Source organism: Diabrotica virgifera, chromosome 3, assembly GCF_917563875.1.
Source record: "Diabrotica virgifera virgifera chromosome 3, PGI_DIABVI_V3a".
Taxonomy (NCBI): Eukaryota; Metazoa; Arthropoda; class Insecta; order Coleoptera; family Chrysomelidae; genus Diabrotica; species Diabrotica virgifera.
In genome coordinates, this window is record NC_065445.1 from 134,769,623 (window position 1) to 134,793,478 (window position 23,856).

The window sequence follows — 23,856 nt, forward strand, 5'->3', positions numbered from 1 at the left end:
AAGAACTCACTCATCTTTGTTTGTGTAAGGTTCATCATCACTGATTGCATAAATCCCAAGTATCGTAATAGGTGTTTCTTTTATCGTTATGTTTACTCTTATTATATTTTCGTCTATTGCTTCAAAGTCAGTGATTTTATGTTTATGTTTTTTGTGTATTAGAACGGATACTCCTCTTTTCGCTCTCTCGTGTTTTGAAACTCCGCTGAATATATGTACATAATTGTTTACTTTTTCTATACCTATCCCTTTCTTCTTTGTTTCGGTTAAGACAACTATATCCATATCTAGTTTTTTAATTTCTTCAGTTATTTCTTCCATCTTTCCGCTGATACTCTGCACATTCCAGGTGCCAATGTTCATAATCCTTTTCCGTCGCCGAAGTCGTTTATTATTTAATCCGTCCGAGATTCCGAGGCAATCTTTAGGCTTTTTGGTATTTTTATAATTTTTTCAAGTGACAGGGAACCGGCCTGACGTCTTAGCCCCCTACCTGGAGGACCGGGTAATTTGTAATCAAGGTTTTCTTCCTTTAGATTGGTTGTCTTACAGGACTAAAGAGCCCAATCTGCTCCTTTTCTTTCGCCGTCGAATGTTTCTTCGCCAACCAGAATCCACAACCGCCCATTTTAGATCCGATTCTGCAGTGGTATGTCGAAAAAACAGGCCTGCCACTTCCGCCATTGACGCCGAACCGAAGATCGTCTTCTACGCCGTCTCCGCCGTTGTGGTCTTCACCCGTATCCCTGGGCAGGGGTCCGCGTTATACCCCACAGAACTGGGTCCCTACCTGAACTTCGCCACCTGTTCACTCCGGCCTACTGAAGTGAGAGGTGCCCACCCCCGCGACATGGACGCGCCAGGTAGGAATTACCCATGTGAGTGTTAGAGAAGATGGCTCTAACTCTCCATGGGCCGAGTTAATGAACATGTGTGATCCCATGCTCAAAGGCAATACGTACATTAATTTCGCTACTTACGAAATTCTTTTGATTGATTTCCTGTCTTATATTGGTTTTATAAGGCCAACTACTCATTCCTCCGGCATTCGCTCCTATGTTCATAATAATGTTATATGTATAATTGATTCTTTCACACACTTCATATCCTCCGTTTTTTAATAATTATTCTGCCGAAATACCATCCTCCTTTATTATTTTTTAATTTCTTTATTACATGTAGCAGTTCTTCATAACTCGGATTCTCAGTCTGTTGTCTGTTATTCCATCGTAGTAGGGGAGCAAAGTATGCTAAATGTGCAGACACTCGAGCGTTATGGGGACCTATTGGGTTGTGAAGTGTAGCTCCTAAAACCAAAAAAAGTTCCATTTTTCCAATTTAATTTCCAACATTTCCAATAGTTCTATTTTTAATTTAATTTTGCATTTCCAGCAAACGTTTTTTTTTAGATTATAGCGCCATCTATCCATAATTCGAAAAAATGTCTTGAACAAAAGTTACTTATTTTTACGTAGGGAATCCAAAACTGCGATAAAAAATGGGTGCTCCCATTTAAGATTTTAAACTAACCCCCCACCCCACCTCCGTGGGGGATTGAGTTTGGTGCCATTCGATAGATTTTTCAAAAATATTGAAATACAGTATATGAGTCAGAGTTCGCTCTGTGATACATTCTGACATTAGTTATACTGATTCGGACGTGGTCATTTTGATTGGCTTCGTTGGTTCCTGGTATTTTCTACGTTTCTTTTTGGATATATTCTCTTTGGAAGTTAGCACCGACAACTACATAAGTATCTGCTGCTATGAAATATCCTACCTAAGTCCATTTTGACTGGTTTTAGTATGTAAGCTATATTTTCCAAATATATATTAACAAAAGATCCTTCTTTTCCCAGCTTAACATTAAAATCATTTAATCATTTAATTTAATCATAAAATCATTTAATCATCGTGTCTTTGGATTTTATCATATAATTTCTGTAGATCACGATATAATCTCCTATAGATCTACTACCTCTTTTTCAGCCTCCTCTGTCGGTGCATATAAAAAGACTATTGTCGCGTTATGCAATTTATCTTTGAGTCTTATGATGAAAATTATGTCTGATATTGTTGTAAATGCGATAATAGATTTTCTCAGTTGTTTAGTTACTACTATAAACCCTACTCTTTCACTTTGTTTGGTTTAGTTTCCGGAGTAGTATAGTGAGATTTTATTTTTACGCATTTCTCACCGACTTGTGTAGTGCTTATATTTCAACAACGTATTTTTTAAGTAAGTCTGGCAAACTAATCATATATCCTGTCTTTAGAAGGTTCGCACTTTCCAGGTTCCAAATTTTAATTCCATGGTCATGTCCATTTGAGTTCTAGTTTGATTTTAATCTTGTACAGGGGATGTACAACTTCCTTCCAAAAATGTTATCGTTACAGATTATTATTATCAAAGAATTTTCAAATCTATCAAAAACGGAAAAAAACAATTATAAAATTTGTAGTAATAGATTTGTAAATATGTATCATCGTAAAAATAAAATAATTTTTTTTCGCTGGTTTCGGCAGGTGTGTACTATTCTAGGTGTTATATAAATCAACATATTTGTCTTCCCCCTTCAGATATTTCAAAGTAGACGACTTGTGCTGTAAATTTAATTCACATTTATTTTTCTAAATCGGCATAAAGACGCCCTAATTTTTGAACCTTACATTGCTTTATTTTATAAATCCAGCAACTGAATTTCAAAGCTGCCAATATCAATATTAAAGGGCAAAACTTTCTATGTAGTTTGTAAAGTCCTTGAACTCACTGAACAGAGGTGAATTTAACAATTTTGTTCTGAAATAACAATGTTCAATGTTAGATTTACTTTTTTTGCAATATTTCAATAGACAGAAAAAAATTAAAATTTTTAAAATAAATTAAAGTGATTATTTCATTCATAGGAGATTCTGACCAATAGAAAGCTACAGAAATCTGAATTAAATCGATAATTTTTTATATTCTCCCGTCGTTAAGTATATTACGTCAGATGCCCTTCGTTGCTACGAAAAAATACATTCAGTGACATTAATGACAATTAATGTTTTAAAAATTATAAAAGTGATGACTTTCAATCGTCAAATATTTATAAAAACTGTGTGTTTAATGGTACTTACATAAATAAATTACAATAAACTTTTGGTTTTGAACAGTTTTATTCATGAAATAATCGCAACAAATTGCACTCGACCTCTGAAATTAATATAGAATTTTTGCTCTCGTGACACTTTGACATAATTTCACTCGCCTTCGGCTCGTGAAATTAAAACTGTCAAAGTGTCACTCGGGAAAAATTCAATAATTTCAGAGCTGTTGTGCAATTACTACTGATTATTTCATTCCTAGGAGATTCTGACCAATAGAAAGCTACAGAAATCTGAAATAAATCGATAATTTTTGATAATCTCCCGTCGTTAAGTATATTACGTCAGGTGCCCTTCGTTGCTACGAAAAAATACATTCAGTGACATTAATGACAATTAATGTTTTAAAAATTATAAAAGTGATGACTTTCAATCGTCAAATATTTATAAAAACTGTGTGTTTAATGGTACTTGCATAAATAAATTACAATAAAATTTTGGTTTTGAACAGTTTTATTCATGAAATAATCGCAACAAATTGCACTCGACCTCTGACATTAATATAGAATTTTTGCTCTCGTGACACTTTGACATAATTTCACTCGCCTTCGGCTCGTGAAATTAAAACTGTCAAAGTGTCACTCGGGAAAAATTCAATAATTTCAGAGCTCTTGTGCAATTACTACTGATAATATAATTAAAAGCGAAAATTTGTTTTCGAATGAAATTACTAACTTCTTGTTCTCACATCAAAACAACCTTGGTTGCTTTTCCGTGTAGTTTATAACAATTAAACTAATTTAACTGATAAGTAACATCAGTCATGAAATACAATAATTTTTGTATACACAGATCATTCGACATTCATTATCTCTGCAAATTTAGAACGAAAATACAATGCGTTAGTACACATTACACCAAGTGGAAAGAATAATCATTACTTATTCTGGGTTAGAAGTAGAAGAATCGATCACTACTCGATCCGGCAAGGAACGGAAGGCAACCAATCAGTACTTGGTGGCCGGCGGGACAGTTCGACCTTAGATCAATACTCCAAGAATTCAGTGGAGTTGGCGTCAGATGGCAGAACTCTCCTCTATACGTTTTATAACATTGCCGGTACCATCTACCCCTGAACAGGTAGACCTGCCCAGTGTACCTCGTAGTGTGTGGCGGGAATAACTAGCCTCTCAGGCGACCTGATCCGCCACACACGATCAGGTATACCGGACAGGCCTACCTGTTCAGGTGTACTTGATAGTGAGTGGCCGGCCTAAGATGGGAGTGCGTCTGTACAGAGCGGTGGCAAGAAACCGGCGCGAGGTGGCGCCCCAATCGTTACAATTTTATGTAACTATTATTTGTCAATCTTTATAAAATCCAAATAAATCTATTGCAGTGGAGTCCCGATATAACGAACCCCGATATAACGATTTTTTTAAATCCCCTTCAAACGTCCGTAACACTCAATGTAAAAAATACCTCTGCCCTATATAATGAATTATTTCGATTTTAACCTTCGATATAACGATTTTTTACGATTTGCGTAGATAAATTAAAACCCCTGTATAATGAATATTGAGTGTATCAAACCCCTATATTACTCACGCAACCCCTGTATTACGCATTTCTCCGTTCCAAACCTCGTTTTAGCGTAGTTCATGCGTAGTTGAGTGTAGATAGTGCGACTCACAGACAAGTCCAGACATGAAAACAATCGGACCTGCTTCATTTAAGTTTTTTCCCCTGTTTTTGATATCATGCTTTATAAGTTAAGACGCAGGTCTACAGTTATTCTGTAAATCATTTGTTAAACCAAGGTTAAGCGATGAAAAATTCGTTATATAGAGGTTTGAATTCAGCTTTAGAACCCCTTTTTAACGAATATTAATGATGAGCGAGACTGGTCTTGGTCTTGCAGCAAGATCAAAACCAAGACCGCCTTTTGGTTTGCAAGACCAAGACCAAGCCCAGGTATGCAAGAACAAGACCAAGACCGAACCTTGCAAGACTACGCAAGACCAAGACCAACCTGCATGACTCTTGTACTTTTTTTGCGAAATTGGTTTTTTATTACTTTATTTTTTTAGTTCAATAATATACAGAGAGAGTCTGTAATTTGGAATAAATTCAATATCTCAAATACTAATTGTTTTTCTGAAAAATGCTGAGACCCGTCGATTAGTATTTCAAATTATCCTTTTTGACATACAATAATAATGTATACAGGGTGTCCCAATTTAGAGACATGACGTCTTCAGTGATTTTCTTAAATGGCAACACTGTCATTTTGATAGCTATCTTGATAGGGTGTGTAAAGTTATACACAACTGCAAAATATCAAATTTTTATTCTTTACCATTTACAAGATAATAGAAAATAACAAAGTTATATCTGTAATTTGGAGTAAATTCAATAATTAAAATACCAATTGTTTTTTTGAAAAATGCTCAGATCCGTCAATTAATATTTCAAATTGTCATTTTTGACATACAATAATAATGTACACAGGGTGTCCCAATTTAGAGATATGACGTCTTCGTTGATTTTCTTAAATGGCAACACTGTCATTTTGATAGCTATTTGATAGCTTGTGTAAAGTTATACACAACTGCAAAATTTCAAATTTTTATTCCCTACCATTTACAAGATAATAAAAAATAACAATTATGAACAACAAGTAATCAAATAATAATTGAATTTAATTATTTCAATTAAGCAAATTCTCATAACGTTGCCCATTGACAATTTGACAATAATTGAGGGCAGCATTATGAGTACATATATTTGCTTAATTGAAATAATTAAATTCAATTATTATTTTTTGATTACCTACTTGTTTTTCATAACTTTGTTATTTTTTATTATTTTGTAAATGGTAGGGAATAAAAATTTGAAATTTGGCAGTTGTGTATAACTTTACACATGCTATGAAAATAGCTATCAAATTAACAGTGTTGCCATTTAAGAAAATCAATGATGACGTCATATCTCTAAATTGGGACACCCTGTATACATTGCTATTGTTGTCAAAAATGACAATTTGAAATACTAATCGAGGGGTCTAAGCATTTTTCAAAAAAACAATTAGTATTTTAATTATTGAATTCATTCCAAATTACAGATATAACTTTGTTATTTTCTATTATCTTGTAAATGGTAGAGAATAAAAATTTGATATTTTGCAGTTGTATATAACTTTACACACCCTATCAAAATAGCTATCAAAATGACAGTGTTGCCATTTAAGAAAATTAACGATGACGTCATATCTCTAAATTGGGACACCCTGTATACATTATTATTGTATGTCAAAAAGGATAATTTGAAATACTAATCGACGGGTCTGAGCATTTTTCAAAAAAACAATTAGTATTTGTGATATTGAATTTATTCCAAATTACAGACTCTCTCTGTATACTGACATTGTAATAAACCTTAAACAATATCGAATTTTTAAAATACATATTTTAAGCTAAAAATCAACAATTTTGATATATACTTTGATCGGTAGTAAAACAGATTAAGGGAAATTGGTTTTAACATTCCTCTTCTAACTTTTCTAGCGTTATTTTATAATTTTACAACACCAAGTACAGGGTATTTAACGTAAGCAGGCCATCGGCCACTCAAATTTAACAAAAAAAGCAATCGAACGTCAAAAAAAAGGGGGAGCACAATCGAATTTAAAAAAATGCTCCGTATTAGACTGTCGTATAAGAACACATTTTATGAAAAGAATACTGATGACGTCGTTTCTGTAGTACCCAAAAATGACATTTAAAAAACCGTATATGTAGAAACAAAAATAAAATTATTCCTATGACAGTTCAACAGTTTCCAGTATAATAGATTTTCCGCCATATTTGTTTCTAATCGGAACTTAAAAGCTAAAAATAATGAAATTTTTTTGAGTGATACTGGATTCTTCGGAAAATGATTTTCTTTAATTTTTCTATTCAGGTATTCTCTATTATGAACAGTTTTCCGAGATATCGAGCTTTTTCACACTATACAGCCACCCTGTATATGCAGAATGTTTACTAAGTATGTGTACAAACTTTATAGGTTAAGGTTGATATGAACCCTTAATTAATTTGTTTCTGATCCTAGAGATGGCTGTACTGTAGCATGTTACTGTGGTAACATTTTCAACTTAATTGTAGATTTCTACATGATGACTCTGTAATAATGTAGAAACCTGAACACTATTCAGTCCTTACACCCATTGGCTCAATTGGCCCTGTTGCCAAATTGTTTAGACAGTGATTTTATCAAGGCCTAATAGCAATGTAATGTTAGCAAGAAACATTTAGTCCATGGTGTGATGCCGCTCCCGTCTAAAAAAAATTATGGTTCGGTTTCTCTGCGGATTCCTATTCAGAAATGTTCTCTTTAAGGAAATATGAAGTGCGCAGGGCGAAATTTTTGGCCAGAAATTGTTTAAAAAATTTTACGTTCATATGAACTGAAAAATGTTTTTTTAATGAGAAATCAGTGTTCACGTTCGATACATCATTTCAATAGGAATTTTACATCTGTTAAAATTTAAGGTTTTTTAAATTTTTTCTCCACATAAAAAACACAGTTTTGCTTTTGCCTTGTATATAGGTATGTATAATTAAATAAAGCGCGTATTTCCTCCAAATAAAATAAAATCTAACTAAAAACTTTTTCTTTTTTCTTCTTTTTTTTTCACTTTTTTTCACTTTTTTTTTCTTTTATATCATAATATGCTATTGAATGTATAAAAAGCAGGTTGTGTCTCAATTCAACTTAAAATTGAAATTTGAAAATAAACCTTTGTATTTGAAACATACTTTTTAATGGAATAATTAGCTGAATGTACTTATAATGTTAAAATTGGTATCCGTTTGAAACTACATTCTACATTCTTTTAAAATTTTAAAGCAAAAAATATAGTTTCATTCTTCACATCTTTATTTATTTCAATGTACATTTTATTCGAAATTGTTTTTTCAAATTATTACTACCAAAAAAGCAAGACCAGCAAGACTCTTGCAGCAAGACCAAGACCAAGAACAAGACCGGCTAGTGCAAGACCAAGACCAAGAACAAGACCGGCTAGTGCAAGACCAAGACCAAGAACAAGACCGGCTAGTGCAAGACCAAGACCAAGACTGCCTTTTAGCTGCAAGACCAAGACCAAGCTTGCAAGAACAAGACCAAGACTAGCCTGGTCTTGGTCTTGTTCTTGTTTTGCTCATCAATAACGAATATTGGCCGCATTTAACCTCGATATAACGAGCCCCGTTATAGAAAAATTCCCGATATAACAAATTTTTTTTCGGACCCTTCAGATTCGTTATACCGAGGTTGTACTGTATTTTACTATTTTTTATCGCTACAAAGTAACACGTTTTTTTTTTTTTCATTTTAGGAATGTTTAACACCGATGATTCCATCGTAGCATTCGCTCATTCTTCATTCAAATACGCTCTCGAGAGAGGATATCCTCTGTACCTCAGTACCAAAAACACCATTTTGAAAAAATACGATGGTCGCTTCAAGGATATCTTCCAGGATATCTACGATCGCGAATACAAATCTAGCTACGAAGCTAAGAAGATTTGGTATGAACATCGATTGATCGATGATATGGTTGCCTATGCTATGAAATCCGAGGGTGGATTTGTGTGGGCCTGCAAGAATTATGATGGAGATGTGCAATCTGATTCAGTCGCTCAGGTAACTTTTGATTTATTTATCGTTTTAGTCGATTATGTAGTCAGACCAACCAACTATAGAGAGAGGCTTACAATTAAAACGTGCTGAGCTCAATATTATATATTTGGTATATAACCCTCCAACTAGCAGTTATTATGAAATAATGTACCAGTGCACGCTTATAGCGACCTCTATACATCATCATCATCAATGACGTTACAACTCTTCGTGAGTCTTTACCGCGTTTACTATAGCCTTCTATGTTTGTCGGCCCATGCCACTATTTCCCATTGTCACACTCCCATTTTCTCCAGATCTTCTCTGACTGCATCTTTCCACCTTTTTCTACGACGTCCTACAGGCCTTCTCCCATCTGGCTTTTCCCAAAATACATTGTCTATAAGGCGATTGTCGTTACTGCGTATCACTTGCCCTGTCCCTCTGAGTCTATTGGCCTTTATATATCTGACTAGATTTTCATTTCCAAAGAGATACTTTAACGCGTCATTGTATCTGCGCCTCCAGTCGTTTGTCACGCTGTCTCTGCAATGGCCATATATCATTCGAAGGATTTTACGTTCCCACATCAGCAATTTATTTACTTCTCTTTTTGTTATCGTCCATGTTTCGCTTCCATACGCGACAGTGGTAGCTCTATACGAGGAAACAAAATCAAACGACTGCAGACTCAAGAGTTATATCCTACGTAAACAGTACAAATGGTGGTAATTTGTATGGGTAATTATGAATGGGAAGTTCGGTAAAGCTCGGATTTTGTAGTTCACTAGGTTTGTTCCAACTAGCGGTCAAACCAGTCAGAAACTATCAGCGAATAGTCGACCAGCGCGTGTACAGGGGAAAGCACCGATGACTGTATTATGTTCTCGCACTGGCCACCTGTTTGCTGACGGTTTCTGACTAGTTTGACGGTTGGTTGGAACAGACCTACTGAAATCGCGCCATGTAATTTTGGTTTTAGGACCAAGCAAGCAATAGTGTTTAACCCAGCCTGAAAGACTGGCATACCCTTTAAGAATGACATTCGGGTGATACAATTCATTGGGGCGAGGATTAACTCCCATAATCTCACTCCACCCCGCCCTAATGCTCCAAACTATCCACTCCCCCCGCCCCCGATAGCATTCGGATGCGCTATACGGGCTCTATCAGCAAAGTGCTTATCATGTGGGAGTCCTGGGCACAAGGACTCCCACACGAAATCCTCTAGTGACTTATCATCGAAAGATGGTTTTATGGTAGGGGAGCAAAGTATGCTAAATTTGCAGTCACTCGAGCGTTGTGGGGACCTATTGGCTTGTGATTATTAGGTCCTAACACCAAAAAAAGTTAAGTAAAATTTTCCATTTTAGTGGGAACTTTCAATTTTTTAATTTAATTTTCCATTTCCAACAATCGTTTTTTCCGATTATAGCATCTATCCATAATTCGAAAAAAATGTCTCGAATAAAAGTTGCTTATTTTTACGTAAAGAATCCAAATCTGCAATAAAAATTTGGGGGTCCCATTTAAGATTTTAAAGTAACCCCCCACCCCCCCTTCCTTGGGGGGTCGTGTTTGGTGCCATTTGATAGATTTTTCAAAAACATTTTGAAAGTGCATTTTGCAATTTTTCGATCTGATGTTTGTATTTAAAATTTTAAATTTACCCCCACCCCTCTCTGTGGGGGCTCATGTTTAGTACCATTCGATAGATTTTTGAAAAATATTGAAGACGTATTTTTTTGTTTTTCGATCTGACGTTCGTTTCGCGAAATATTCGCTTTTATTTTGTGAAACTTTTTGACTCGCCCATTTCCTTACACCCCGCTCAAATCGTCAGATTTTTGAAATATACACTCTTTTGAATGTACTTAACTTACCTTATCTTAATCTGACAATTTCGAGTATTTTTAAGGATAGATCTTTTTTTCGGGACCCCCTTAACGAACTTTCCTGTGTTAAGAGCCAATATATGGTAGAGGTACATCTGCAGGGTACCAGGTTTCTCCCCATGTGATAATCTGACGCGCTCGAGTAACTGCAAAAATCCCCGCTTGAGCTCCCCTACCCCCTACCATATGGCTTTAGGATATTAAGAAAGTTAAACGAATGTTTTTTGAATAGAGCTAAAACAACTTTTTTTAGATAATTACGTCTATTATTTTTTAGATGATTATTTTTTAGATTATGATGTCACGTGAAATTACACAAGTAATCGAATAAAGAAATCATAATCTTTATGTATTGATGTGTTTTGGCAATTCGTTGTTAAAAATATGTCACACTACATTATTTTGTGTAGATCTATTAATCCTGTGCTATATTGTCGTATACGCCAAGTCTACCATATCTTGTGTAAAATGTAATTTGAGATATCTCTTATTTTCATATATAGAGTAGGGTGGCCCAAAAATTTCAAAATTGTAGAACATCCCTAGGCACCCTCTCATTTTTTTACTTTGCCTAATAGAAGTAAATCCCTAAAGTTTCAATTCATAGGTGGAGTGGAAAGCAGTGCTCAAAGTCTTCAAAGTTTTGAAAATTTCGCAATTTCGTCGAATTTTCAAAAATTAATATCTTACATTATTTTTTTGTTTCAGATGCTGAAATTGTGAAAATTGTGCATTTAAAGACTTAAGTAATTGATATATATATATATAAAAAAACTGATAATATTTGTCTTAAAAGACTATTTTGTTACTAGTAGAAAATACGAGTCAAGTGCAAAAAGTGAACAAAAGTAAGAACTGTGATTTGTGCATGTGCGTAGTCATGGCTTCGCCCTCCACTTCAACGCGTAAAGCAGACAATTTTTTTTTAATTGGAATAAGAGAATTAGAACCCATATCTCAGTTGAATCAACTACCTTCTGTAAGGCAAGTTCTTCTCAGATTTCATTTTTTCCTAAACGAGAAAAAATCCATAAGGAATGCTAGCCACTTAACCTTGGAAGAAGTGATGTCAGTATGGCAAAAGGCTGCGATTCCTACCAAATTAAAAAAACATTGTATTGAAAAAGTTGAGAAAATACACAATGAATGGCTTATGCTAAAGAAAAATAAAGGAAGAAACTCCGATGCCCAGAACAAAAGACAAAATCTGTTTGTAGAGCAGCTCGATCAGCTTTTTGATATTGCTCACAGTGAAGCCCTGGTTATGTGTAAAGTAGATGAGGACCAGACAGTTTCTAATAGATCAAAGAACTGACAGAAAAATGATCATAACATCAGAAGACAAGGAATATAAAAAAAAACAGGAGAGAATCCTTGAAAGAAAGTTAAAAGAACAAAAAAGACTTCAAAAAGCTCAAGAGGGAACCGCTTCGCCTCTGGTGACTCCGACTGCTTCCTGCCAAAGTTCAGAGGATGATTCATCAGATGAGTGTACTCCAGTAAAACACAGCTCATCAGAAGAAGAGCTGTATAAACCATCATCATCATCTTCGGCATCCCAAAGAAACAAAAGAGATTCACACACAGACTTGTCATCTCCACCAATCGCAAAGAGAAGTTTGTTTTCCACACATGTTGTTAGTGCATTGGATCGCAACAAAGTTTCTGATAGGGAAGCTTTAAGATTAATGGCTCCTATCGCAGCAGCTCTCGGTCATGATCCCAGTGAATTGCCGCTCTCAAGAAGCACTATTCAACGGGAAAGGAAGGAAGCACGAAAAACTATATTTCAAACTATTAAAGAATCTACCTCTTTTGATAATCCCGTCATTGTACACTGGGATGGAAAAATTCTTCCTGATATTTTGGGAAGTGACAAGGTAGACCGTTTGCCTGTCATAGTATCTTGTCCTGCTGACAATACAGATAAATTGCTTGGTGTACCAAAATTAGTTGGTGGTACTGGTGAAAATTCAGCTAATGCTGTTTACAAAAAGCTTACTGAATGGGGTTTGGGTAAAAAGGTAGTGGGTATGTGTTTTGACACAACATCTGTAAACACAGGGTTGAAAAATGGAGCTTGTGTTCTGATTGAACACCTAGTTGAAGGAGAATTGTTATGGCTAGCATGCAGACACCATGTTTTAGAGATTGTACTCAGTAAAGTATTTACTTTCTGTTTTGGTCCCTCCATTTCACCTGATATACCTATATTCAAAAGATTCAAAGCAGCATGGCAATATATCAGACAAGATAGTTATCAGTCTTTGGGAAACATTCCTGGCAGTGAAGATTTCAAACAATCTGCAGTTGATGTTCTCCAAGTTGCCTTAAAAGGCAAAAATCAGCCTCGGGATGACTATATGGAGTTGATTGAGCTGGCTTTAATTGCTTTAGGCCACACTCCAGCCAAAATTCATTGGAGAGCTCCTGGTGCGGTACACCACGCCCGTTGGATGGCTAAGTTGTTATATGGCATGAAAATCTATTTGTTTCGTGATGACAGTGGTTTCGTGACAACGCAAAGGGAGAAAGCTCAGCTTGAACGCATTGTGAAATTTGGAGTTCTTGTCTACGTCAAGTACTGGGTAGAAGCTCCTTTAGCTTCAAATGCTCCATGGTCAGATCTCTCACTGTGGAATGATATGACAAAGTACCATGATATTGATCCTGAAGTAACTGAAATTGTGAAAAAGGCTTTCAAATCTCATCTTTGGTATCTTTCGGATGAGTTGGTTGGTTTGAGTCTGTTCTCAAAAAAAGTATCTGTTGATGATAAGGTGGAAATCGTTGAAAAAATGAAATGTGAGCCTGCTGAACGGAAAGTGAGAGGCAATTCAGCACTCCTAACTGAGAAAGCGCGTTTGGCTGATTTTGCTTCAAAAAGATCACTGCAGTTACTTGAGAAATTGGAAATCAATACCAATTTTTTCACCAAAAACCCAGATGAATGGACCGATGACCAAGAGTATATCAAAGGTCAAAACATCATCAGAAATCTGAAAGTTGTTAATGACTTGGTTGAAAGAGGAGTAAAGCTGTTTGAAGAGTTTAACAAGCTGTTAACAAATGATGAAGATGAAAAGCAGGTGCTTCTCCAGGTCATAGAAGCTAACAGAAAGATGGTGCCTACAAAGACTACAAAACAAGCGATCGTCGATAGTTTGAAAATATCAACAAAGGATTGATCGCCCACAGCAAATTCTTTTCATGAATATCATTGCATTGTTTTATTGTACCTTTATACTGTAAATAAAATACATTTAGTTTACTTACTTTGAGCTGTTTTTTCTTGATTTTTAATTCCCTCAAATATTCCGATTTTCTAAAATTATGCCCAACATAAAATGTCTTTGAGCACTCCTTTCCAAATGGAATATCATCTTGAAATTTTGCATAAATACTATTAATATTATAAGTAAAAAAGTTAGAGGGTGCACAGGTGTCTAATATAACTTTGAAAAATTAACATTATAATGTGGGCCACCCTAATATAGAGCTCCATTATATCATTTTCAAATGAGGTATTATTTGCCACATGATCCATGTTCAAATTACCCTTAGAATGTAAAACCACAGGCAAGGCAAGAGTTAAAAATATATGATTGGGCAACGAAAATGGTCCCCTTACTCGATTTTTATTAGTCAAAATAATTAAAGATACTAGACAACAAAAAAGGTTGATTAAAGTGTCATCAGATATCGATGTTGTTGTGTGAATCATTACATTATTACATATTTTCGAATTTAAACGTTTATTACATAATATGATAAAAAACTAAAGAATTAACAATTAATTGAAAGAAACAGGTTATGTACGTGTGTTGTTGATTAAATGGTGTCCGCGGAGGTGTGGAGAGAAGTAAACGAGAACAGAGTTGTACTGGCGCACTTAACACCGTGGCTTGAAGTACTGTGAGCGTAAACACTTGTAATGTGTCCTGTGGTTTCATTTTCAAAAAATATATTTTGCCACTTGTCCGCTTTATTAAATTACAGTAGAGTTCCGCTAATCTGAAAATCCGCTTAATCCGAAACAGAATTTGGCAATAAATTTATTGACCAACCAACTTTTTGTTATGAAGAATGGGTGTTTGATCGTACGTCTTAGATGAATGTGTTCTTCTATTAAAGGGTTAGTTACTTCCTTCTTATTATCATAGGCTCTAATTGCGTTCAAAACGAAAGTACTGTACTTAATCATAGGCATAATATTTATGTTATTTTTTATTAAAAGGGTGTTTTGAGAAAATCTGTTTAATCCGAAATGGGTTCGGTCCCAATAGGGAACTTGCACATAAAAATATTTTTGCATAAAATTGTTAATTTATGTTTAAAAATGATAAATTCAAAATATTACGTCTTAACAATTAATAGTGTACGTACAACTGATTATAATTCCGCGCCCGAAATTACCGTTTCAAACAACTTTAAAAGCGCGCGCTTGGGTCTGACGTCACCAACCATGATATTTACCACTGTTCTCGTTTGGCTACTGCCTAGTGCCAGACGTGCACTCTGCAGATAATATCTTGTAAAGATTTTCATGCATTCATAATACAGTCGACTCGCGTTAATTCAAACCTGCGATAATTCGAATCTCTCTATAATTCAAAGTTATCACGAGTTCCCTACAAAATCTCTTTATATTTCGAACTAAATCAATACATTTTTATATACTTGGTAATTCGAACGAAAAATATCATTGCTATATAACAAACAGACGCGTTAATTCGAACTCATCGGCGTCCAACACTCGACAATTCAAAGTTGGATGATGAAGAACCAGCAATAGAACCATTAGTTGACATCAGCGGTGTGAGTTTTTCTGACTTTGTTCAAGCGAATGAAGATGTTGCTGTCTCAGGTTCACTAACCGATGGCGAAATTTTATCTGCGACAGATACGAATGAAAAAAGTAACGATGAAGATGAGTACGATACATCAGAACCTTTGGCAGAAGTGTCAGTTAAGGAAGCAAGCTCCTCATTTGATACCTTACAAACCTTCTGTCTACAAAACGAAAGTGATGAAAAAGCATTTCAAGCCCTTTTTCTCTTAAAAAAATTATTGAGCAGTCTGAGCAATCAGTTCTTTCCAAAGATTGATTAATTTACATTAGGAATACATACATGTATGTATATACACGAATGTAATACCTCTAAACTTTTCTCATCGTTATAGAATATGTAACAGTTAATAAATCATCAACACTTAATAATTCGAAGTTTTATTTATTTTCTCTCACAAATTTCGAACCATTTGATATTTCAAACACTCAATAATTCGTAATATTTTCCCTAGAGTCCCTAGAGTTTCGAATTAACGAGAGTCGACTGTATTATTTTTAATTTAGGGAAATACATTTTTATTTTACAACATGGGTATCTCAAATGCCAAATTATATTATAAAGTTTGAACAAAATTAAATACCTACATTAATATCATATTTCTTAAAAAATGTAAGTACATAGATACTACTAAAAAATTACTTATAAAAAGAAAAAGAAAGAATGTTTTATTATAATATATAAATATATATTTAGTTTAAAATATGAATTTCATTCTCACATAAAGAAATAAAAAATATTTTATGTCGATAAGATCTGCGTCCTATTCTATCCAAATATAAGTAAATTTTGAGTTATTTTTTAAGTGTGTATCTGGTACGCAAAATCAACACTTTTTTTAAATAGAAACATTATTTGCAACTGTACTTTTGCATTGTACATTGTAACATTGGTTATTTGGTTGTCTATTGGTTATTAAATGTTCCAAATATATATGTACTTCTGGTCGTAATATTTTGTAATGAACAAAACTAAAACCTCTAATTTATAAATATTTTAAATTCATAACAAAGAAGAAAGAAAATAAAAATAACTTAAAAATAAACAAAACTTTTAGTAATAGAAGTCAGAGTAACTAAAAACTATTGTTATAAACAATTTAAACGTGTTTATTAATAATACTTATAATAGGTACCTACTTATTTGCCTTCTCGCATTTCTCCAATAGAATAACTTTCACTGCTTTTTATAAAATTTGCCACCATGAAGAAATCAACTACTGTAGATTGTCAGATTAACTTTTTGAAAAACCCTAGTCAGTCATATTATACATTTAAAAACACTAAATGAAGTAAAAGTCAGACTTACTCTCAATCTTTATTATAACTTCCGACGACCGGTTTCGCTCTTTAAAATTTGTGCGAAACCGGTCGTCGGAAGTTATAATAAAGATTGAGAGTAAGTCTGACTTTTACTTCATTTAAAATGAACTCTCACATGCAATCCATTAAAGATTTAAAAACACTACTTTATAAAGTAGCACTCAAAATGAACAATTTCAGTTTGAAACTAAATATACTCATTATGGAACTATACAAGAACACAAATACCTTGGAATTTCCAATTAAATAATATGATTAAAATGGAATTAATAAAATCCCCAAAACAACCTTTTTTTGAACTTTTATTTACAATCAACTTCTACATGAGAGTTTTAAGTAAATGTGAATGAATTTGTAAATAATTTCGAAATATCCTAGCGGCTTTGTTGTCGACTCATAGAAATCTAGCAAGTAGACGTGAGTCGTGACGTCAGACCCGTTTACGCGCCTCTGAAGAAATTTGAATTTTATAGCTTTTTCAATGTCTCGTAATAAGCCTATGGGTTAACAATATTTGTTTTTTTTTTGCATGCATGCGTTTTATGATCATGTTACCTTATATTTTTTAATATTATTTTAATATTTAAAAATATATGCAAGTTCCCTATTACTTCGGATTACCGGGACTCCACTGTATTACGTCACGGAAACGTCATAACAACTATAAAGAGATACATTCTTCCAGAAATTGTATGCTTCAGAAAATATTATTGAAGGAGCAAGGTATAAGGTGCCCGCCTGTAAAACTAGCAGAGACACCCTTCGGTTCTTAAATTAGTATTTTGTATAACATCAGCATTACTATCTCAAAGTGAAGGAATAATAAAAAACGGAGGATCTATTAACAACATAAGATGATATGCAGTTGACACCGTGATTATTGCAAGCTCTACTGAACAACTCCAATTACTACTAAACAAAACAAACAGTTTCTGTGAAGAATATGAACTCTAAATTAATATAAAAAAAAATGACCAAATACATGATAATAACTAAGAAAACAAATATACAAACAAGCATACCTACATTTGGATAATATACTCATAGAAAGGGTTGATAAAATAATACAAATGCCCAGAAACCTGTATTGCAGATAATGATAATCAAACAACAGAGATAAGGGCCAGGATAGAAATAGCTGAATAGTCAGTAATACAATCTGAAAAAGTGGTATAATTTCAGTTCCATCGACTTGTTCAGAGCTGCAATCTTAAAAGTGAAAATAGCTGTGATGATTAGCAACCTCTTTAGAGGAGACAGTATCTAAACAAGAAGAAGATAGAAATAGGAAAAGATGCATTTGTAAAAATGAAAACAATTCTCTGCAACATAGTTCGTTGCGCTGCGTTGCGTTGCGACGTCGCAACGGAACAACGCATTGTATGCCACACTTGCCTTGCGATGACACTGTCACAGTATAAAGAGGGACAGTAGAACCACTCTCCGAAAAATTGGAAGTAAAATCTGTAGTCGCGCATGGCGACCGCGCAATGTTGGCAGTCGCTTTTGCCCCACTCTCGCATAGAAACGTACGGATTTTAACAGAGAAAACCCGCATCCACCACTGGTGAATTACCAATTGCGTACTGCCGGTATTACTTCTTGAGATCAAAGCGCCGACATAGGAGTGATTTTACTATGGAACCTCTATATACTGTGACACTGCCATCGAAGAACACCTTTGTCCGTCGATCCGTTGAAACATCGCAACTGATCGACGCAGCGCAACGCACTGATGGGGCCTCGTTCCGATGCGTTGCGGCGTCGCAACGCAACGCAGCGCGTTGACACGTAGTAAGGGTACAACGCTATGAGATGCTAAGACTGATACTACAGGGAAAATAAGATGAGGAAGGAGTACAGGAAGAATGAGAGTGTTATGGTTGAAGAATTTAAGGGACTGGTTTAAATGCAAGTCTATTGGCTGTGAGTTTTGACGGTAGCGCTCTCTAGCGATTTGAAACTTATACTTTTCTGATAAAATTGGTGTATGTGAAATATACAAAACGAGAAAAATAGATATTTATCTAGAAAAACACAAATTATGAACTGAAATATTATTGTAAGCTGATTACTGAACGAATACACAGAATTAATAGTAAAAGTAATTATGTTTTTTTATTTTATTCATTATCATTTTAATATTTAATATATAAATTCGTGCGACTGGATGACTGCTTACGCAAGAGGCCATTTAGAAAAAGAAGAAGTTTATGTGAAATTTAGAGGTTACCTCTGTTTTTATTGGCTGTGAGTTTCGTCGGTAGCGCTCTCTCGCGGTGTGAAACTTGTACTTTTCTGATAAAATTGTTCAAATTCAATACACAAAACTGCCACTAACAGCGCTGGCGAAAACTGTCAAATCCCCTCTACTCATCGGCTCACAGCGAATAGAACTCTTCAGAGCAACGGTAACTATAGTAAAGATAGTGATGATGATATCCAACCTACGATTGGGAGACGGCACTTAAAGAAGATAATACCAACAGAAAAAAATTCATTTTTTGCAGTGCATTCCTTGCAGACCCGTTATCGCCGCCCCTCTGGGGGAGGAGACTTTAGATGGGCACTATACAGGGTGTCCAGAAACTCTACCGACAAACGAAGACAGGAGATTCCTCAGATAATTTTGAGACAATTTAACCCAATTTACCTAGTCCGAAAACGCTTCCTAAGGGCGCTAGAACTCTTTGAAGATGGCGTCATTTAACTAGTTTTTCTTAAATACCTCCAGAACGATTCTAGTTAGAAAAACGAAAATTGGTACACATATTTATCTTCCAGAGTTAAATTGATTTCATCTATGTATTGTGAATTTCTAGTACCAGTCATAGGCGTCCGTTTTGGGTGGGGCAACGGTTACTTTGTCGCATAACTTTTTTTGTCTTTAAGTTTTAAGCATTTTTGATACTGGATTATTAAATTTTAAGGTATTCTAGTACTAAAAGGTACTTTTGCTTTAAGTCGGTAGAGCACACCGTTTTCTAGAAAAATCGATTTGAAAATTTTTAGTTTTTTGAATATCAAAAAAAAATTCAAAAAAAACTATTTAGAAAAACGAAAACTGGTACGTTTATTTATATTCCAGAGATGAATCGATTTCATTAATTGCGAATTTCTAATACCGGTCATATGCGTCCGTTTTCATCGCATAACTTTTTTGTCTTTAATTTTTAAGAATTTTCGACACTAAATTATTAAATTATGAGGTATTCTAGCTCTAAAAGGTACTCTTGCTGTAAGATGGTAAAATACACCGTTATTTTTTTAAAAGATTTTTCAATTTTTTTATCAAATTCAGGAAACGAAAAATTTTCAAATCGATTTTTCTAGAAAACGGTGTGTCCTACCGACTTAAAGTAAGAGTACCTTTTAGTACTAGAATACCTCACAATTTAATAATCTAGTATCAAAGATGCTTAAAAGTTAAAGACAAAAAAGTTATGCGATAAAATAACCGTTGCCCCACCCAAAACGGACGCCTATGACTGGTACTAGAAATTCACAATAGATGGAATGGATTTAACTCTGGAAGATAAATATGTGTACCAATTTTCGTTTTTCTAACTAGAAGCGTTCTGGAGGTATTTAAGAAAAACTGGTTAAATGACGCCATCTTCAAAGAGCTCTAGCGCCATTAGGAAGCATTTTCGGACTAGGTGAATTTCGTTAAATTGTCTCAAAATTATCTGAGGAATCTCCTGTCTTCGTTTGTCGGTAGAGTTTCTGGACACCCTGTATTTTAATTCTTAGTTCTTGCATGCTTAGTTAAACTTATATAAGCTAATTCCTACCTTATATGAGTTTAACCAGCTTTGAAAGGTTAATAATTTACTTCCTTACTTGTTCGTGGCTTTACACAGCATATTCTGTGTGTCGTTTATCATATCCCAATTGCCATCTCTTGTCGTGTCTTCTTTAATGAGTTCTCTTTTTTCCATGGCTGTGTTTATTTGTCCGTTTCACTGTAATCTAGGACATTCTCCTTTTCTCATTATATTTGGTTTCAATTTCCAAGCTCTTAGCGGTATTTATTTATTAATACAATATTCATATTTTAGGGTTATGGATCTTTGGGTCTGATGACATCAGTTCTGATTTCCCCCGACGGTAAAACAGTTGAAGCCGAAGCTGCACACGGTACAGTAACAAGACATTTCCGAATGCACCAACAAGGCAAAGAAACCTCCACCAATCCGATCGCTTCCATTTTTGCTTGGACCAGAGGACTTCTTCACAGGTAATTTATTTTGTCCAAAAGTGTTGTTCGAAAGGTCCGTCAAGATAGATATTAAATCATAAATGAGAGACGCGAACATTTAAATAACTCATCTCTTCTCATATTAGATATACAGGGTGAGTCACCTCTAACGGGACGGAAGATTACAGCGAAATGGTAAAAGATTTGAAAAAAATTTTAAATTAGTAGTGTGTAAGTTGATAAAATCTACATTTTAAAATTATTTTGAAATATACAGGGTGTCCCAATAAATGACGGCGTATCAAAGTTATATTTTTTCTTATGGAACACCCTATATTTTATTGCATTTTTTAATTGTCCGCAAAAAATAAGGTATAGTTTCATAAGGCTTCCCTATACCTATGTACAGAGTGTTCTGAGTTATGGTGACTTTTCTTAAAATGTAAAGTTTTAAAAGAAGGCTTATTCTCAAGTTATTTAAGAAATTATGAAAAAAATACTTTTACATCTAAATAGTTGGATATTGGTTGAATGTACATATTCCATAATTAATTATTACACAATTATTTACAGGGTGTTCAAAATTTACAGTTTCATTATTGGATTATTCAATGTGTCATATGATGCTTATTTTAAATGGAACACCATGTATATTAATACACCATTATACTAAACGGAGTCACCTCTTTCGAATGGTATATGGATGTCCTATACCTAGGTCTAATAGTTTTTGCGTAATTTACAATTATTTAAATTCTTAATCTGTAAATCGAGTTTAAAACAAAAGATGTATCTCATTGTATGACATCGTCATTTTATGACAGTACAGTCTGGTAATTATCGAAAATATAAACATCCGTGTATGAAATTCAAATTTAATTGTTCCTAAAAATGAATAATCTACGAAAGAGTAGACATGGTACTTACTTTGCATTAGGGAGTGTTTGCAAAATTGTATCTTACCTTCTTAAGTTTACGCTCAAAAGTATCCTGATAGAAGACACCCAAAAAAGGACGTTTTTGAGAGATTTCAATGGATTCCGTGCTACTGGTAATGTTGCATACGGAAAGTTAAATAAAAATAAACCAGTTATTTGTGATGACGTCAAGGAGCTTGATGTCCTGCTTTCTGTTACGGAAAACCCAAATACTAGTAAAGAAAAAATTTCGGGTGAATTGTAAATCAGTCAAACGACTGTTAGAATACTTAAGAGAAACCATTATTATCCGTTTAAAACTCAACTACACCAGTATTAGACCAAACAGGATTATGATAAATATTTAACTTATCGTTTATGGACTTTAGACTTTATAGAAGATCCTGATTTTTTTAATGTATTGTATACAGACCAATATACCTACTTTTCATAATAATGGTCTAGGGGGCTGTCCATTAATCACGTGAGACTCGAAAGGGGAGGGGTGAGGTCCATAAAAAATCACGAAACATCACAAGGGGGAGGGGGTGTAGTAATACATCACGTGTATTTATTTTTTCGTCACAAGTGTTCAAAAATCGAAAACGGCATTGGTGTGACTGATGAAAAAAATTTATTTTTCATTCATAATATTCTACAATACAACAACACATTAATTTTCTTTCCTTTCACCCAAATTTCTATATTTTTATTAATATTGGATGTTAATGTTAAAAGCGACATGGGATACCTACTCTTCATGGTAAATTATCTTAAATTCTTAAGATAAGAAGGGACACTTGCGAAGTGTTTTGTTTCTTACCATGTGTTTCCACTAGGAATACTGACCCTGTCGCCGTCTCCTATTTTATTTATGAGGTTTTAGTCTGTACATGATGTATTATACCTATTATCTGATGAATTGGTAGTCTTATCAGTTATTCTGTTGTTTTGGCACTGGAACAGGGTTGCTATGTCAGTTTTAATTCTTCAGTAGTTTTAATTTTGTATAATAAAATTAGATGATACTTATAGATACTTATAGATACGTGTATTTTATAAATATATATATAATCAGGAGCCACTTATACCATCTAATGGTGTGTGGCATAAATACCTAAAAATAGATTTTTTGTAGATACTAAAAAATACACGTGGTTTAGGGATGGGGGGGGGGGGTTAGCCTTAAACCTTACCATGTATCACCAAGGGGGTGAGGGGGTTAAAAATCCCAAAAAAAAACATCACGTGATTAATGGACGGCCCCTAGTAAATAGACATAATTTTCATTTCATTATGATACAGTAAACAAACATTTTGTTCTGAAGCTATTTCCTTGTGGCATTTTTATGATTAATTATTTATATGGGAAATAAGCCACAATTAAAATGAAAAAAATAATTTTATTAACGTTTCGACGCCCAAATCGGGTGCCGTTGTCAAAATACAAAATATTACTAAAATAAACTAAAGTGTTGTTGCTAAGCAAAAAAAAATTCTTCTAATAATTTATTTAATCTCACTCATTTATATTGGCAATTCAGACATATATTATACATTTTAATGTAGAAGACTTTAAAATGATATTGCCAATATTTATGAGTTGCGTTCCTGGGACGACTTACTGAAAGATAGTTCATTCGATTACATGAAATTAACCCCAACTCAAGAATATCCGTCATAAAAAATTATAGCATGTGATATGTCTTTAAAAAGACAACCAAATGCAACGACAGTAAAAAATTCTCGCGTTAGAGACTTCATAGTAAATCACAAGGGAAAACCAGGAAAAACCCTGTGATACTATCCCGACATCGTAAGTATTTACATTAATTTACTCTCAAAAAATAATACCAAATTCTGACATGTAACATGTTTAAATTATAAATATTATTAATA

General features: G+C 34.1%; 1 protein-coding gene across 1 annotated transcript in view; it reads left to right on the top strand.

The window, feature by feature from the left end:
• The window catches only part of LOC114327489 (isocitrate dehydrogenase [NADP] cytoplasmic), a 65,571-nt gene that overhangs the window by 34,774 nt on the left and 6,941 nt on the right, over positions 1-23,856 (top strand). Inside the window, exons 4-5 of the mRNA XM_028276129.2 lie at positions 8,489-8,796; positions 20,901-21,079. Coding sequence (XP_028131930.1) covers positions 8,489-8,796; positions 20,901-21,079 — 487 coding nt within the window. The remainder of the gene's footprint in view (positions 1-8,488; positions 8,797-20,900; positions 21,080-23,856) is intronic.